Here is an 18,099-nt window from a genome sequence, read left to right as displayed (position 1 = left end):
TTTCTTAATTAATTTATTTAATTGGTGTAGTGTCTTAAATTTCCTAAAACAGAAATATAAATCTAATAAGCCCTTAATTATTCATAAATGTAAGAAATCATATTTTAAAGTTTATGTTGATGTTTATTTTTAACAAGCAGTAAACGTCTGCTAACGATTCTAAACATTTTTATATTAAAGGAAAAAATTGAAAAATTTACGCTTCCCCCCAAGACGTCACCCCAAGACGTGTGTACATAAGGAAAGGCATGGAAAGATTTGCGATGTCCGGCGTGGCTTCCGTAGCTCAATTGGTTAAGAGCCTTGCACGGATTGCAAATGATGCGGGTTCAAGTCCCGCCGGAAGCGTAAATTTTTCCATTTTTTCCTTTAATATAAAAATGTTTATGTTGATGATTGCTAATTCAGACAGTTTTATGCGAAAGTTAAGGTAGATCGTTTCGCTTCAAATACTTTAACGTCTACAAAATATACTAGATAGCTATAAACATGATAATATACTAAAATATCGTTGCTCTCTTTTAATACTTTTTCGCGCTGAACAAGCACAGTAGGTATTCTTGAAATAAAACGACTGCCTTTAATAAATTACAATGTTGCACGTCTACGCCTATGTGAATTAATAACACATAAACAAAAGAAATGCGTTTTTCAATATAAGTAGGTACTTAGCTGGAATCGACATTCAACAACCGTATTCAAACTGTTTGTGTTGAAAGTGTTAAGACAGGTTATGTACCTAATGTACCTATAAACTAAATAAATTTTATAATTTAAGGGCCGATGAACTATGTAGGGCCAAGTTTGCTTGTCGTGCACAAAATATTAGCACATTGTAATTGCAACTTGTGAATAAAACATAATTCATGGGCAAAAATAGGTATATGAAATATTTATCACCACTGTTGGTGAATCTGGACAAAGTATATTTTACATATAGGTATTTAAACTTTGATAGAAAGTAGCCGGCGGTCAGGTGGAATAGAACCATATAAAATATCACTAGTAAAGAAAATGTGCCATATGTTTCATCTGAAATACGGACAATTTTTTTATTATTTCAAATGAAAACATCCTAGTTGCATATTTAACCCTAGTGTCCTTATATTTGTGGTGGAAAACTACAAGTTCATTTTTTTTGCTATTTTTTTTAAAATATAATCCTTACAAAATAAATAACAACTTAACTCCAGTAAGGAAAGTGTTAGCATGAAATAAAATTACATTTATTTCGTGTCTAACTCACCATAATTTACTAAATGATAAATTAACTATACTCTAACGACTTAATGACTAAGTTTATTTTACACTGTAATTGTCATGGCAAGTTGCTAATACGCTCGGTTAGTTTTTAGGTATAACTAAAAAAATATTCAACAGTTTAGTGCATTTAATTACCTATTTACAAAAATCAATTACAAACCTTATATGGCGATAATATAATAATGTTAGATATATTCACATCTGCCACTTGTAAATGGTAATGGATCTCCGATGTATCTATGTACCAATATGAAAAAGCAGTGAAATAAAATTAATAGTTGTTTGAGTAAAGAATTGTTATATATTAGTAATATTTTATTATCGTTTACTCCATAACTGCTCGTACCAAGTAATTGTAAGTACCTTACGTTTGTATGATACATGTATGTAGGTACAGTAAGAAGCAGACATCGGTTTTTTTAAGGCATATAATCATAATGGATTATGTAGGTTAGGTTATAAGAAGGTGTGCAAACCCTTTCAATGTTTTTAACTCAAAAAATTGTGTTGTAACCAAAAGTTTCGTGAGTTGATTCTGAAAATTAAATAAATACGGAACTATCATACTTCTAATAACAATATTTTTTAGCAAAGCTTGGAGCTATCTTAAGTAGGTACATAAAAATTACATATGTTGTCAGAATAGGGACATTGGTAATATTTCTTAACTTGGCTTTAACTACTTGAATTAAAAAAAAATAGCGGCAAATCTTCAATTTTGTTTTATAGTTTTTTTTTGTAGTTTACAAATGTTTAGATTCTGCAGACTTACGTATTCACGGGGCTTAATATATAAATATTATACAAGTGGGTAAAAAAAGTATAATTTTGATTGGAAGAAATATCACTGCATACAAGCATAATGCATCTCATAAAAAAAATCTTACGCTAAAATTTCCCTTGCGATGTATTCCCCGCCAAATATGACAGCTTTCAAGAGTTACAACCAACAGTGTTATGGTGCTCCCACACTGGCTGTTATAAATGTTATATAACACTGTGAGACAGGGACAACGTAATGTCAATGCCATCACGCTGTCCCTGTCACAGTGTTATATGTATAACATTAACAGCCAGTGTGGGAGCAAAATTATCATACCTATTAATACGAGTATGAGTAAGCAACACACTTGGTGAGTTCTGGTGCTAAGTATTTGGCACCCAACGTGGATCTGCGGTGCAGTGTTGTGTTCTGTTAGTCTTCTTTCCGGTTTGTGGGACAAACCACGTGAACCTCGTGAAGAGGCAAATCTCTAACCACTAAGGCGTGAAAGGCCATGTTGGCGGTTGCCAGGATATACTCGCAGACGGAGAAATAGGTGAAAGCTGGAAAGAAACATTGAAGTGAGTTAGCATTTTGAGTAGCGTAGAGGTAGCAAGTTGCTACTTGCTGGCCATACAAATTATTTTTAAATCATTTTAAGCAGGGCGGTCATCTCACAATCTCATATGTGAACAAATTAACACCACGATGGTAATTATGGCCACGTAGAACAGTTCCCGCAAAAGTTTCATGGTCCGCAATTTCCACAGACAGGATTTAATCATGACGAGTAACCTTATTTTCATGCTCCTATGCGGCTATGCCAGCATCTTATTGAAGCCACATATCTAAAAAATCTTGCACAGAAGTCGGTGTAGTAGCTATAGCTACGACATGTAGTATCCATTCAATGTCAACAAGCTTTTAGTTCCGCTGTGTTTTGACATAGAATACTTCAAGTCACTACTTTTGAGATCGCAATGTGTCATAGGTCACACACACAATCAGCCCCACAGTGGCAACTATAGCCACGTAGAACAGCGTCCAGGTCCAGACCATCTTGTTGATCCGCACTGTCCGCAGCGTTTCCACACGAGACATTTACTTTCGCGGTGTTTACGAATAAGTTAAGCGACAAGCGTCATACCATACCTAAAGGCCTGCACAGAAGTCGGTGCCTCAGGAAGAACACAATCAGTGGCAGCGATGGCCAAGTAGAACAGCGTCCAGACCATCTTGTTGGTCCGCAGCGTTTCCACACGAGACATCTACTTTCGCGCTGTTTACGAGTAAGTGAAGCGTCATAGTCATACATACCTAAAGGCCTGCATAGGAGTCGGTGCCTCAGGAAGAACACAATCAGCCCCACAGTGGCAGCGATGGCCAAGTAGAACAGCGTCCAGACCATCTTGTTGGTTCGCAGCGTTTCCACACGAGACATCTACTTTCGCGCTGTTTACGAGTAATTAAAGGGACATAGTCATACATACCTAAAGGCCTGCATAAAAGTCGGTGCCTTAGGAAGAACACAATCAGCCCCACAGTGGCAGCGATAGCCACATAGAACAGCGTCCAGACCATCTTATTGGTCCGCAGCGTCTCCACCGAGTCGCTGGCTATGCAGCCGACGCGCGCGCGACACAGCATGTGCAGAAGCGCGGCTACCATGAACACTATGAATATCTTCTCGTGTACAACTGAAATATTATAACGTTTTTATTAGTTGTGACTCTTAAGGCGTAATTAGACGGCGCGCTAACTCGCATGCGATTTTACTTAACTAAAATGTACTTAAATGTACATTTTATGGTTTATTTTGCTGCGATTCTGAATATATTTTTTGGTGCTCTAAAATTTGCCGATGAAAAGTTTAGGTTAGATGGCAGATGCCAATAAAAGCTGGCATACTATTCGTTTACATTACGTATATTTAATTCCATATATAATAGGTACTTAAGTTATTTATTTAGTTGAACTCAATAGTACCTATATTTAGGTATTAAAGTAGGTTCAGCTTTACTGCGATTTGATCAACCTAGTACAAAGTAACATTTTCCCATATTATGAAATTACGGTTTAAATAAACACGACAAAGCAAGGAATCATCATCCAAGCTGACCTTTTTGGCTAACTTTGCCCATTATCGTTAGGCCTATGATTGCCCGTCGAGCAATCGCATTAGGCAATAACTAGCGAGCCTCATTTTGTATGAAAATGCTTTTTTAAGTCAGTCAGGCCACTCATCAGGCCAGTCAGTAATTTTTGGATTAAATGTCACGTTTCGTGTCTAAAGAGTCCTCGTGCTTCATTTGTAGTATGAACAAGTTTCGGGCGTTACTCCAGATTAATACAACCTCCTTCTCGTAATATCGTAACGCCAGCCATACAAAAAATGGCTAAGTAGAGAATTATGGTTCAGTTGTATTTTAAATTGAGTTAAAATTTTAAAGACAAAAGAAATGCATTTCATTTCATTTCATTTCATTTATTTCAATAAACAATACATGATTTTGTTTGAAATCACGGACATAAAATAGACAATAAATAGATAATGCTACTTTATTCGTTCACAAGAAAGTTAAAATTCCATTAAAACCAAATACACATCTGAGTGTACATTGGGCGGCAAGACGTTAAAAAGGTCCATATTATCCATAACCTAGAAACATTTTTCTTAAACGGATTGAGGAACCCCTTCAGGTTCGAAACCATGAGAACCTTCCGGCATTAAATATTTTAATGAAGTAACTTTGAGAGGCCGATTCTGATTATACGTTTTGTTAAAGCAAACTTTGATTTTGTTATTTACTTCGCGTATATCGTTTAAGAAACTTCCTCTCAAGGTCACTTGAAACTTTTCGTCCCGTGACCTTCCTTTCCGCACCTTCCGGCAGAATATTTTAATGAAGTGATTCTTCTGGACATTCTATCCAACGAAATGGTTCAAGTATCTTTGAGAGGCCGATTATCAGAATCACACAATTTGTCAAAGCAAACTTTGATTTTGTTATTTACTTCGCGTACATCGTTTCAGAATCGGCCTCTCAAGGTCACATTAAACTTTTCGTTCCAGGTCTTATTTAAAAAATAGTACATTACACCAGAGGCCGGGAAAATGAGGATTTCCGGCCAAGTGGGTATATACCGGATAGGGATACGAGGCCGGGAATCCGTTTTCACGCCGAGGCATGTATAGTGCTTTTCTCAAACATGCAATGAAATAAAAAAAAATGCTCTAAAGGACAATATATTATACAAAAAAAGTTACTTTGCAGGCCTAGGCCTAAAAAATAATATGAAATCCCTTTACAGTCCTCTCGAGTTGTTGCGCCCAAAAAGCGATACTTCCCAGCCCATTTTAAGGAACGTAAAGACAATATTTCATTGCATGTTTGATAAAAATACTTTTTCGTCCCGTATTAACCTTCGCGTTCGTAACCTTCTGGCAGATTATAGTACATTACGATACAAGTGCGTAAAAAAGAAAGTTCGAAACGAGTTACGAATTTCCTTTTTGCACGTGTATCGTACGACGTTTTTCAGTACAGATGAGCCTCCGAAGTTTCGACCTGGCATATAATGAACCACTGGGCAATTCCACGTAACTGTAATGTAAGTGACCACATCATTGCATGTTTTTTTATTTATAATGCAAATTGAAGTCTGAATTTATCTCTAGATAAGCCTACTTTTAATCCTTAGATATATTGATTTTTAAATTAGCACCATGAATAAAAAAACATGCAAATAATTGGTCACTTACATTACTCTGTTACATGGAATTACCCCACTTCTCGAACTAGTGCGTAAAAAACTGGCCAAGAGCGTGTCGGGCCACGCTCAGTGTAGGGTTCCGTAGTTTTTCGTATTTTTCTCAAAAACTACTGAACCTATCAAGTTCAAAACAATTTTCCTAGAAAGTCTTTATAAAGTTCTACTTTTGTGATTTTTTTCATATTTTTTAAACATATGGTTCAAAAGTTAGAGGGGGGGGGACGCACTTTTTTTTCTTTAGGTGCGATTATTTCCGAAAATATTAACATTGTCAAAAAACGATCTTAGTAAACCCTTATTCATTTTTAAACACCTATCCAACAATATATCACACGTTGGGGTTAGAATGAAAAAAAAATCAGCCCCCACTTTACATGTAGGGGGGGTACCCTAATAAAACATTTTTTTCCATTTTTTATTTTTGCACTTTGTTGGCGTGATTGATATACATATTGGTACCAAATTTCAGCTTTCTAGTGCTTACGGTTACTGAGATTATCCGCGGACGGACGGACGGACGGACGGACGGACGGACGGACAGACAGACATGGCGAAACTATAAGGGTTCCTAGTTGACTACGGAACCCTAAAAACCAGCCAAGAGCGTGTCGGGCCACGCTCAGTGTAGGGTTCCGTAGTTTTCCTTATTTTTCTCAAAAACTACTAAACCTATCAAGTTCAAAACAATTTTCCTAGAAAGTCTTTATAAAGTTCTACTATTGTGATTTTTTTCATATTTTTTAAATATATGGTTCAAAAGTTAGAGGGCCGGACGCACTTTTTTTTCCTTTAGGAGCGATTATTTCCGAAAATATGAATATTATCAAAAAACGATCTTTGTAAACCCTTATTCATTTTTAAATACCTATCCAACAATATATCACACGTTGGGGTTGAAATGAAAAAAAAATATCAGCCCCCACTTTACATGTAGGGGGGGTACCCTAATAAAACATTTTTTTCCATTTTTTATTTTTGCACTTTGTTGGCGTGATTGATATACATATTGGTACCAAATTTCAGCTTTCTAGTGCTAACGGTTACTGAGATTATCCGCGGACGGACGGACGGACGGACGGACGGACGGACGGACGGACGGACAGACGGACGGACGGACAGACAGACATGGCGAAACTATAAGGGTTCCTAGTTGACTACGGAACCCTAAAAACGACCATCTGTACTGAAAAATATTTTAATGAAATGATTCTCTTAGAAATGATATGATGATGATGATATGAGAGTGAAAGGTATTAGTATGGAAATGACGGCTGATAGAGAGAAATGGAGGAAGATGATCTGCTGCGCCGACCCCAAATAATGGGAAAAGGGCAAGGGAATGATGATGATGATGATGATTCTCTTAGAAATTTTCTCGAACGAAAAGTTTCAAGTATCCTTGAGAGGCCGATTCTGATAACACATTTTGTTAAAGCAAACTTTAATTTTTAACCCCTGACGCAAAAACGACGGGGTGTTCTAAGTTTGTGCCTGTCTGTCTGTGGCATCGTAGCTTTCGAACGGATGAACAAATTTTGATTTTTTTTTGTTTGAAAGCTGAATTAGTCGGGAGTGTTCTTAGCATGTTTGATGAAAATCGGTCCACTATGTCGGGGTTTTTTCGAAATTTAAATTTTATATCGTGGTTATGCTATTTACTTCACGCACATCGTATACAATAGGCCTGCAAAACAAATAACTGATAGAATACTTACAGTAATTTTCCCTATTGGAAACATATGTGACTCCGGTGAGAGCGCACAACTCTACCAAGTTGAGCCAATAGCAAGCTTCTCCTAGCTGCGTCGCTTGCAATCTAACCTGTGGACATTACGAGTTCAAAGTTTAGGCATCGACTTATAAAGCCCGCTCCAGACCATGCGCGCGAATCTCGGCGCGACGCCGCGAACGCGAGTGTGGATTCGATACGCAGAAAGTTCCACACTCGCGTTCGCGGCGTCGCGCCGTGATTCGCGCGCATAGTCTGGAGCGGGCTTTACATACCTATTCTTATGTAATTTTTTTTAATGTGTGGAAGTATATAGTAAAAGGACTCATTTTTTTTCACGTTTGCGATAACGACATTTGCTTGTATTTTTACCCTAAAATAGGTGCCTATTACATTTTTAGACATCCAACCGTTCATGCGCTTGACGGCTTGAAAACAAAAGGTAACTTGGTCTATTTATAGTTCCTATACATATTTTGACGTGCTTTCCCGGGATTCATTGTTGCAAATTTTCCTTTAGATGTTTTACCAAAATAACACATTACGCACACATTGATTGGTATTTTTTAACCCTTCGTCTGTGTTTGATAAGGATCCTAACATCTGGCGTTGGACTTTAAAAAATATGACAAAGTTACCTAATTATTTTATGACAATTTTTTAACAGAATCAGACGACGGGTTAATCTAACAAAACACATTTATTTATAGTGATAGAATTTGACTGTCATAATTTTAGGCCCATTGACTGAATGACATGAATATTCGTCCTCAGAAAAAACTGTCCAATCCAGGATGTGTTTATTAGTATTACTGTTGAGAAATTTCGGCTTCGCTCCCATCTAGTTTTTTTTATTTTAGTCAACAACCCATCGCCCTTCTTACTTTTTATATCTAAGTACGTGGTTGGTGCTCACCTTATCTTCAGTAATAAACGCGTTCCTCTGCTTATGGTAGTTATAATACAGGGAGCCGATGAGCAATCTCGGCCCGAGGTGGAAGGCTATACATATTCTCCACACGTACCGCTGCGGGCTGATGCCGGTGATCGCACTTATTGAGGGTACCACGTTGTAAACCTGGAAATTTGATTGATTAACAAAAAATTGTGCTGGGTAGTTTGAGGATCACTTTTGACCAGGCCGGATCTGGGGGCTCTGGGGCCCTGGCGCGATTCCGGCGTATAATTTTCGATGGATATGAAATGAAATGAAATGAAATGATTTATTGTCAGACCACAGGTAAAAAATATAAAAGATGTCAAAAATAATAATAATCGTATCTTTTCCGCAGTCTACCATTTCTGGTGTACAATATTTTGGGGCATGCAAAGCATGCAATAAAAACTATTTACAATATTTACACAGTCACAAAAAGCTAAGCAAACAATATGAAAAATAGGTACCTACTTCAGAATATGTCAAAGTTATTGTTATTATTATGTCAAATCGTAAATGTGCAATAATTACTTAAATATTTATTTATAATTGTCCATTATTATTTAAAAAGTCAAGTGGGGAATAGAACATTTTATCCAAAAGCCATTCGTGAAGCACTTTCTTAAATTTTGTATTGTCATGGTCCTTAAATACGTCTGGAATATTATTATAAATTTTGATTGACATGGAGAAAATGCTATTTTTGTAAAAACTTGACTTGGTTTGATGCGTATTAACCAATTTGTACACATTTCTCAAATTACGATGGAATCTATCATTCCTTTGATATAGGTTAAGGTTCTTTTTTACAAACATAGCCACTTCTTTAATGTACAAACAAGGCATCGGCAAAATCTTAAATTTGGTAAAAAGAGGCCTACAGGAATCTCTCTGGGATGCACCACAGAGCGCTCTTATACAACGTTTCTGCATCTTAAAAACTTTTAGCCAGTCCGTAGAATTTCCCCAGAATATTATACCGTATGTGAGGGTAGACTGAACATAACCAAAATACGACATTAGCCCCGCTTTTTCCGATGCATTATTTATCAATCTACGTATCGGGAACACAAACTTGGATAATTTCGTGCATAATTCGTCAATGTGAAATTGCCAATTACAATTGCTGTCGAGTATAAGACCCAAAAACTTTGTTGTCTCTGACTCCGTGATTGAGTCTGCTTTATGCGATATGTTGATTACCAATCCTGGTCTACGACTTGTATGAAATTGGACAAAGTGAGTTTTAGTTAGATTAATGCTTAATGAATTGTCGGTCATCCAAGTAATAATGTCATCGAGAGTATTATTAACTTCTCGTTCATATTCTTTTGTTGTGCCTGTACACCTTATCAAAGCACTACTATCGTCTGCAAATAATACTACTTGATTGTTCGTCTGTTGTGGGAGATCGTTTATATAAAACAGGAATAAGAGGGGGCCAAGAATACTTCCCTGAGGCACGCCTCTTGGATTAGGTCTGTACGAAGATCTTCTAGTCTCAATAGTATTACTTTTGGAACAATAATAATTAATTTCAGTACATTGGAATCTGTTTGAGAGATAACTTTTAATCCATTCGAGAGCTAGCCCCCGAATACCGTAATGATCTAGTTTATTAAGCAAGTTTTCGTGATTAACACAGTCGAATGCTTTAGACATATCGGTGAATACAGATGATATATGGATTCGTTTATCTATGCATTCATGAATAGTTTTCAGCAGTTGATATATAGCAAGATTTGTAGATCTATTCCTTCGAAAACCACACTGTTCGTTTCTTAATAGGTTGTATTTCTCAGAGTACTCAATTATTCTATTATACATAAGTTTTTCAATCACTTTAGATAAAATTGGGATCAAAGTTATAGGCCTATAGTTACCTAATCTGGTTTTTTCTCCTTGTTTGAAAAGTGGCTTAATAATAGACTTCTTTAATCTTTCCGGAAATAAACCAGTTTGAAAGGACAGATTTACTATATGCGCCAATGGATTAGATATTAGAAATGCAGTATCTTTTATTGTTTGTGTACTTATATCGTCACAACCTACCGCTGCAGTATTGTTAAGTGATTTTATTGCTCTGAAAACTTCTTGAGGACTAACAGGATAGAGATAAATACTTGTGAGATTATGTTCTATGTTCTTGCACAGGTTTTTATTACCCGTTACAACCTTAGGGAGTGAGTCTATGAAGTAGTTATTGAAGTGTGTTGCAATACTATCAGGTTTATGAACTAGTTCTCCATTGTGGTTTATCTGTTCTATCATGCTTGGCATTTCGTTGTTTCCTGTGTATTGTTTAATTATTTGCCAAGTGGCTTTACATTTATTTTTCGCTCTCTCTATTAAATTATGATTGGCCTGTTTTAGTGATTTTTTTACACATTTCTTTAACATGCATGCGTATTTTAAATATTGCTCCTTTACACACTTCAATCCCTTATATTGGTAATCCATGAATAGGCATCTTTTTACTTTGCTAGATATCTTGATTCCTTTTGTTATAAACTTATTTTTATTTCTAGATGTAATTTTAATCTTAATTTTGGGAAAGCACAAATCATGGAATAATTTAAATTCGTCGATAAAATTATTATATGCGCTGTTTACATCCTCAGCGTTTAGCACCTCCGAGAAGGATAACGCTTGCAAACAATTTATGAATTTTGAAACATTTTCTATACTATAATCTCTTTTATATACAAACCAGTATTTTGGCTGAAGTTTTTGTCGAAGTTTTAATGAAATTGTCTGAGCAGTATGATCCGAAAGGGCAAGATGGTGAACTTTTGTCGTTCCATTTTTAAAATTACATAAGATGTTATCGATACTGCTTTGCGATCTATGTGTTATTCTAGTAGGTTCAAGTATCCTGGGGTATAAGTTAAACGCGTCTAAAAGACTTTTAAACCAGTTTTTTATATTTGGATTTTTATTGTTGTTTTCAAGGAGGTCTATGTTAAAATCACCACATATTATGATTTTATGCTTCTTGTAACAAATCTTTAACAAAAGTTTTTCTAGCTTTTCAAAAAATAAGTTTATATCACTATTGGGAGTGCGGTACAAACAGATCAAATACAATTTTTCGATTGGCAAAAATATACCGCAACATTCAAATATCTTTTCTCTGCCTAAAGATTTAATGTCATTAATTACTTGAAAATATATGCCTCTCTTAACCAAGATACAAGAACCACCTCTTCTTTCATTTTTTTCCTTATAATGCCGCTATTCTTATCCCTTTTCCTAGCAAAAATATCTGCCAATACGTAATCTTCTACCTGAATACTTTTTTCTTGGCCAAATGGCACAAAGTGCTCGGTAAGACATATAACGTCAGGAGATGTGGTCTGCGTTTCCAATTGACTCAAAGCAATGGCCAGTTGATCTAGCTTTCCCAGAACTCCCGCTATATTTTGATGGAAAACACAGAATTCCCTATCACTAAGTTGGATATTGCTCGCGCACGGAGAAAGTCGTTTGGAGGGGCTACTATGTTCATTCTTGTTCACGAAAAAACAAGTTCTTTTTCTCGTTAATGTGCGAAATAGCTTCTGTGGTTTGTTGGAAATAATCGGATATCTTTTTTTGTACTTTTATTTTATATATTTTTGAAATATTTCTGACCTGATTGTTATATATTAAAAACTCTTTTATGTGACCTATAATATTTTTGATCCCAACATTGTTAACTCGTCCTGTAGTTTGTGAAAACATCTCAAAAGTCAAGTCTAAGTTGGAGTCAAATGAGAAATGTCGTTCATGAAATTTGGTGTTGCTATGTAACAAGTTATTAAATATCTCAATCCTAAAATTGTACAATGGTTTACCACAAATATAAGTTGGACAGACAATAATTACATTTGTATTTTTGATTTGATATAGAGTGTCAGCAATATATTTAACAAGCTCATCATAATTTTCATTTGTATAAAAGTCTTCTTCACCTACCATTATGACAAAATAATCATCCAGAGTTAAGTCTTTTACATGAACTACAGTTTGCTGTAGTACTTGCCTGATTCCTGCACCAGGCATTACAAAATGACAGTGGCTATAATTGTCCAAGGTTACATCCCTCAAAATACTCTTTACGTAACTGTGTTTGATGTTGCTAGCTATTACTAACCTATTATTATTACAATTTATAGGTGAGTTGCTTTTTGTCCGTCTGCTAGATCGATCAGGGGACATTTTCTTTGGCGGATCCAGGTGTACGTTTTTTTGTATGTTGATCCTGTTGGCGTCCATGGTATTCTCAGTTTCATTCGTTCGTGTACTGTGTGATGGATCAGGAAGCGCGCTCTTCGGTGAGCCCAGGTGAGAGACTTCTTGCATGTCGGTCATAGTCCTTTCAGTAACAGCTTCTTTACATTCCTGGCATTTCTCAATGTTTTTGAGAATTTCCTGGAGTTTTCCAAGTTCATACTGTGACCTGAGTAATTCAATTTCTAAGTCTTTAATCTGACGTTCCATAGCAGTAACTTTCGCTGAGGTTTCTGATTGTAGGTCAGGGTTTATAATAGGGCCGCATGATACACTTTTACGTGGTTTTCTTGATTGCTGTGGGGATTTACATATGTTTTTAAGAGTACATATTTCCCGCATGAGTTTTTCGTTTTGACGTGTACATTCATTTTTTTCCAAAATAACGTTTTGAAGCTCATTTTCAGTGACAGATAGGTCAAGTTTCAGCCTTTCAATTTCAATTTTTAATTCTGATACTACTCCAATATCAATGCTACTTAAATCTAGACTTTTAGACATTGTATCGTCCAATATGCGAAGAGAATCACCACTTTGAGTTAGTGACTCGCTGGAGCGCGATTTAATTACTGAGGAATCCTGTTGTAGGCCGCCATGCAGTTCATGCGTTCGACCCTCATCTTCATGTTCTGTATCAGACGGTGAATTTGGCGCCGGCGACATACTCATTGCGCTTGTTGGAGTTAAGATTTCGCCGTTCCCTGTTTTTGTAGGTGATGGTTGCTGCTTCGGAGAGCTATTGCATGCCTCATTTTCAGTTTCATATTCGTCGTTGGCTGTCGAATTTGATGCTGGTGGAGTACTCATTGCATCCTTTAAAAGTGTATTTTTCTTTCGAATTGTAACATTGTTATCATCGAAACTTTTACTCGTGCTGACTATTTGCTTTTTGTTGTGAGCTGCGATAGTATTTTTTATAGTACGACATGATATGCACAACCAGAATTTCTTGCTTTCTGGAGTCATGAGCTCATATAGCTTTAATGATTTTACTCCACAATTTGAGTGAAAATACTTTTTACATTTTGAACATTGTAGTCCTGTCTTATTACTTAAGCATTCCTTACATACGGCACAATTTTGCGACATCTTGTAGGTTCGTAAGGCAAAGAACAATTTAAAAAAAGGCTGTGTTTACCTTCTGCGCTGTTATGTACTCAATAGTGACTTTATTCTTGTAACTCACTATGGTTTCCGAACGTACCTTCAGATTGACAGTTCGCTATTTATGCATTTGGCCAGCATGGACATGTGTCAATCCCTGTCTAGCTTGTCAGTGTCAACACTGTCAACGTCAGTAATGTCAGTTTGATCCAAACAGCTGCGTACGTCACTGTAGTATCCCGTTATGGTAGCAAATTTTAATGTTTTTAAAATCTAAACGGTTTTCTGTGTACTTTACCGTGGTCTATAACGTTGAAATATGGTGCACCGTGGCGTGACTCGGTCTGTGTCCGCCCGCAGGGCGATCCACGTCACTGTTGTTAACTTCACCACAATATTCGTAAGTTTCTAACACTTATTTTTAATTAAAATCGAGCGAGCTCACTCTTTTCTGTGTTTATCTGGCCGGTGTTGCCAGAGATATGATGGATGGAGGATAATTGTGATGCCTGATACCTAATCAACGTCACAATCGCTTACCTTAATGTCGTTCTAGCTCTTTCTATCGTTCTTCCGTATTGGCGCGATAGAGAGATACGATAAAGACGAAATACGAGTTATTTTAAACGATTTTCATCTATTACCCACCAGTGGACACGCGGGGGTTAATAGAATGCTTAATAATATAAAGCAACACTACTTCTGGCCAAGAATGAGCCACGATGTATACGAGTACGTTAAGAAATGTGCACATTGTCAATACAACAAGCACACTAATAAGTACATTAAGGAACCAATGGTGATCACTTCGACACCAAGCTCATCTTTTGAAAGAATTTCTTTAGATATACTTGGACCTTTAGAAATAGATAATTATAACTATAAGTACGTATTAACAATTCAGTGTGAACTGACTAAGTTCGTAGAAGCATACCCGTTAGAAAGAAAAGACACTGAATCTGTAAGTAAAGCTTTTGTAAATAATTTCGTTTTAAGATATTTATGTCTAGTGTATTTAGCGATATTTGTAAATTATTAGGTGTTAATAAGCTACACTCAACTGCTTATCACCATGAAACCATAGGAGCGCTTGAAAACACACACAAAAATCTAGGTGCGTATCTTAGGATTCAATGTAAGTAGTAACAACCGCACCGATTGGAGCACTTGGTTAAGTTATTGGTGTTTCTCATATAACACCACCGTGCATACCGAGACACAATATACGCCATTCGAATTAGTTTTCGGCAAACACTGCCGTTTGCCCAATAATTTAATTTCTTCTGTCGACCCACTCTATAATTATGATAGTTATCCTAAAGAATTTAAGTATAGGTTACAAAGAGCTCAATCAGAAGCTAGAAATAATTTAATGTCTAGTAAATTTAGTAGAAAATTAATGTATGATAAGAAAATGAATTCTGTTCAATATAAACCAGGAGACTTGGTACTTTTGAAAAATCAAGTAGGCAATAAATTAGATTCTATTTATAATGGACCTTATGAGGTTATAGAAGATATGTCACTTAATGTTAAGATTTCAAAAAATGATCAGATATATATAACTCATAAGAATAACACTAAGATGTATTTGAAATAAAACAAGTTAATGTTATTTTGAAATAAATAAGTTAAAAAAAATGTAAATTCATACACGTATGTCACATTATTTTTTTCTTCCTTTGTGGGGGTGAAGAGTAACTTTACGGGGAGATGTAGTATATCCCTAATTAACACTTTAATAGTAACTTAATGTTACTGTCTGCAACATACATGTGACACACGTTATGTGAATAAAATAGCATGTAAGCAATAATTTACTATATAAAGTATGTTTAGTTTTACTTGCACTCTCTCCTGTATTGATTATCGACAATACAACACACATCATCTATAATGACCAGTTTTACTTAACCTCCATTCAACCCTCCAACTTCATCATATCTCAATAACAATATTTACGTAAGCGATTGTGACGTTGGCTTGGTGCGAAACGAAACCCAGGCTCTCAGAAATCTCTCGGTACTCGGTAGTGTTGTTGTTGCATAATATTTTTGGTAGAATATGGCCGGTATGGGCCGGTGCACCAAAATTTATTGACTGCAGTCAATCGAAAAATTCGTGAGTAAAGTTTCTTACTCAGATCCAAAGTAGGATCCTATTAATTCTGTTCGACGTATTACAAAATTATATTTAAAACAGTAACACAGTAGGTGCGTGTGTCAGGCAAAATTAACGGTTTATACAGGGTGTCACATTATTTACCTGCAATAATGTACGAATATATAGGACATGCAATTTTTATTACGGAATCAACTCTAAAACCGTGAAATACAAATTTTGCTAACATACATTTTGGCTCTGAGATTTTATATGGGAAATAATGACTTATATTATTCACATCGTAAATTATTGTAGGCGATTAAATTAATATAACGCTAACGCTAGCACTTCTGTAACTGCCCAGCCACGACATTAGTCTAAGCGCGACAGCGGTGAGCGGAGGCCATACATTGGAGCAAGACACAGCGATGGGACTTTTCATTCGCACGTGTGGCTGCCGCTCACCGCTGTCGCGCTTAGACTAATGTCGTGGCTGGGCCGTTACAGAAGTGCTAGCGTTAGCGTTATATTAATTTAATCGCCTACAATAATTTACGATGTGAATAATATAAGTCATTATTTCCCATATAAAATCTCAAAAGCGGAGGCCATACATTGGAGCAAGACACAGCGATGGGACTTTTCATTCGCACGTGTGGCTGCCGCTCACCGCTGTCGCGCTTAGACCAATGTCGTGGCCGGCCGGGCCGTATACGTAACATTATGCCAATTACGTATTCAAAGAATTTTCCCCGCTTTATTTACGTGCAAAGAAATAAAAGGCGCGATTATCGTCACGCCTGTCGTTGCTATAGTATATTGCCTATTAGTGTAATGAAGCCTAAATTAAATTTCAGAAGTTTGCTCATATGGACTACAGATTATTGTATAACTTACCCTACAGTGAGTTTCATGAATATCATCTGCTTGAAATATAGACGCTGTCACATAACAAAATATTAAAGCACCAAGTGGAAGCCAAAGAGCAGCCAAGCAGATCTCTCTTAGGCCGCATTGCCAAAGGATTCCCTAAAAAAAATTAACACAGTTACACAACACTGCCGTATGTTCAGATTTGTTGTATTAGCCAAGTTTATGTGATCACCTGCAAGTCTAATGTCTTAACAATCCTAACTTTGTTGCACGTATTGTTTGTGCGGTCATTCTCGTCAGGCACATCCACGTTCGGCGGCGACTGTACTTGTGCGTCAATTACCATTTTATTCACTCTCTATTATGCACTTTTTGTTCAAATCTCACATATCCTTTGAAAATAGGCCAATGTTTCTGTTACTTCTACGTGTAACTTACTCATTATTTAAGTTAAAAAACACTCAAAATGGCACAAGAGTTGTAATGTTATATTCTAAATTTTGAAATTTGTGCGTCAGTACAGGATGGGTATGTAATAAAGAGAAAAGTCGAATGCACAAATGCTTGTGGATGACCCAAGGCGTGGATTGAATGAGGTTATTTGGACTTGCGCAGTAGGCGCGGACAGAGGGGTGCGCTCCCTTTCTCCGATTTGAAGCTTCTCTAGAACAATAAAATAGTCGAAACAATGCCTCTACTCCATTTAGCAAACAACTGGGTTGTCTGGGTTGTCAGTAGGTTACTAGGTAATCAGTTATCTAATTGCAAGCATCTCCAAATTGTTTTTATGAGTTGTTCTCTGTATTATTTAGAGAAACTTTGTCATACTGTATAAGGTTTCATCATATTCCCTTTTCTAAACCTTATGGAAACCAGAGGCAAAGTAATTCTGCCAGTAAAATACCGCTGGTAATCCGTTTATGATATGTGATGATTATTTTTAGAATAAGAATAAGAAAAGTTTATTGCCATATACATACAGTTACAACAAAATACATGCAATTATTAAAAACTATTACCGATGAGTTATACCTATTACGATAGTGAGTAACGGGATATTTTTTTGTATTGGGCAAAGCGTGTGCCGGGACAGGATGCCCTGCGCTGGTTTTCAGACCGATTTTTAATATGTTCTGTGAGCAGGCCCCGATTTAGAGACCTTGGCACTTGGACTCAATCCTATCCATTGTGGGGTTGCCTGATGGGCTCCTAGGGTAGACCTAGAGGTAAAATATAGGTCTTAACTGGAGATGGGAATTAATTAAGCCACAATATCTTATT

The 18,099-nt window shown here is 36.4% G+C and overlaps 1 protein-coding gene across 1 annotated transcript; it reads right to left on the bottom strand.

The window, feature by feature from the left end:
• Positions 1 to 382: 382 nt before the first annotated feature.
• LOC125229202 (post-GPI attachment to proteins factor 2-like) lies at positions 383 to 17,290 on the bottom strand. The gene is made up of 6 exons (XM_048133996.1): positions 17,051 to 17,290; positions 16,843 to 16,974; positions 8,446 to 8,607; positions 7,516 to 7,621; positions 3,517 to 3,723; positions 383 to 2,589 (listed from the first exon to the last, which is right to left on the bottom strand). The coding sequence occupies exons 1-6, from the start codon at positions 17,162 to 17,164 to the stop codon at positions 2,459 to 2,461; spliced, it is 852 nt and encodes a 283-aa protein (XP_047989953.1). The 5' UTR covers positions 17,165 to 17,290; the 3' UTR covers positions 383 to 2,458.
• Between the last annotated feature and the right edge of the window lie 809 nt (positions 17,291 to 18,099).

This window comes from Leguminivora glycinivorella, chromosome 8, assembly GCF_023078275.1.
Source record: "Leguminivora glycinivorella isolate SPB_JAAS2020 chromosome 8, LegGlyc_1.1, whole genome shotgun sequence".
Lineage (NCBI taxonomy): Eukaryota > Metazoa > Arthropoda > Insecta > Lepidoptera > Tortricidae > Leguminivora > Leguminivora glycinivorella.
The sequence above is the reverse complement of the archived record's forward strand: the minus strand, read 5'-3'. Positions and strand labels throughout refer to the sequence as shown.

Bases quoted from the DNA above. Each gene is read 5' to 3' on its own strand.
- LOC125229202 (XM_048133996.1), bottom strand. From the start codon at position 17,164: ATGGTAATTGACGCACAAGTACAGTCGCCGCCGAACGTGGATGTGCCT. The intron at 16,975-17,050 runs GTGATCACATAA...AATTTTTTTTAG, and splicing joins TTAAGACATTAGACTTGCAG to GGAATCCTTTGGCAATGCGG. The intron at 8,608-16,842 runs GTAAGTTATACA...TCAAATTTCCAG, and splicing joins TTCATGAAACTCACTGTAGG to GTTTACAACGTGGTACCCTC.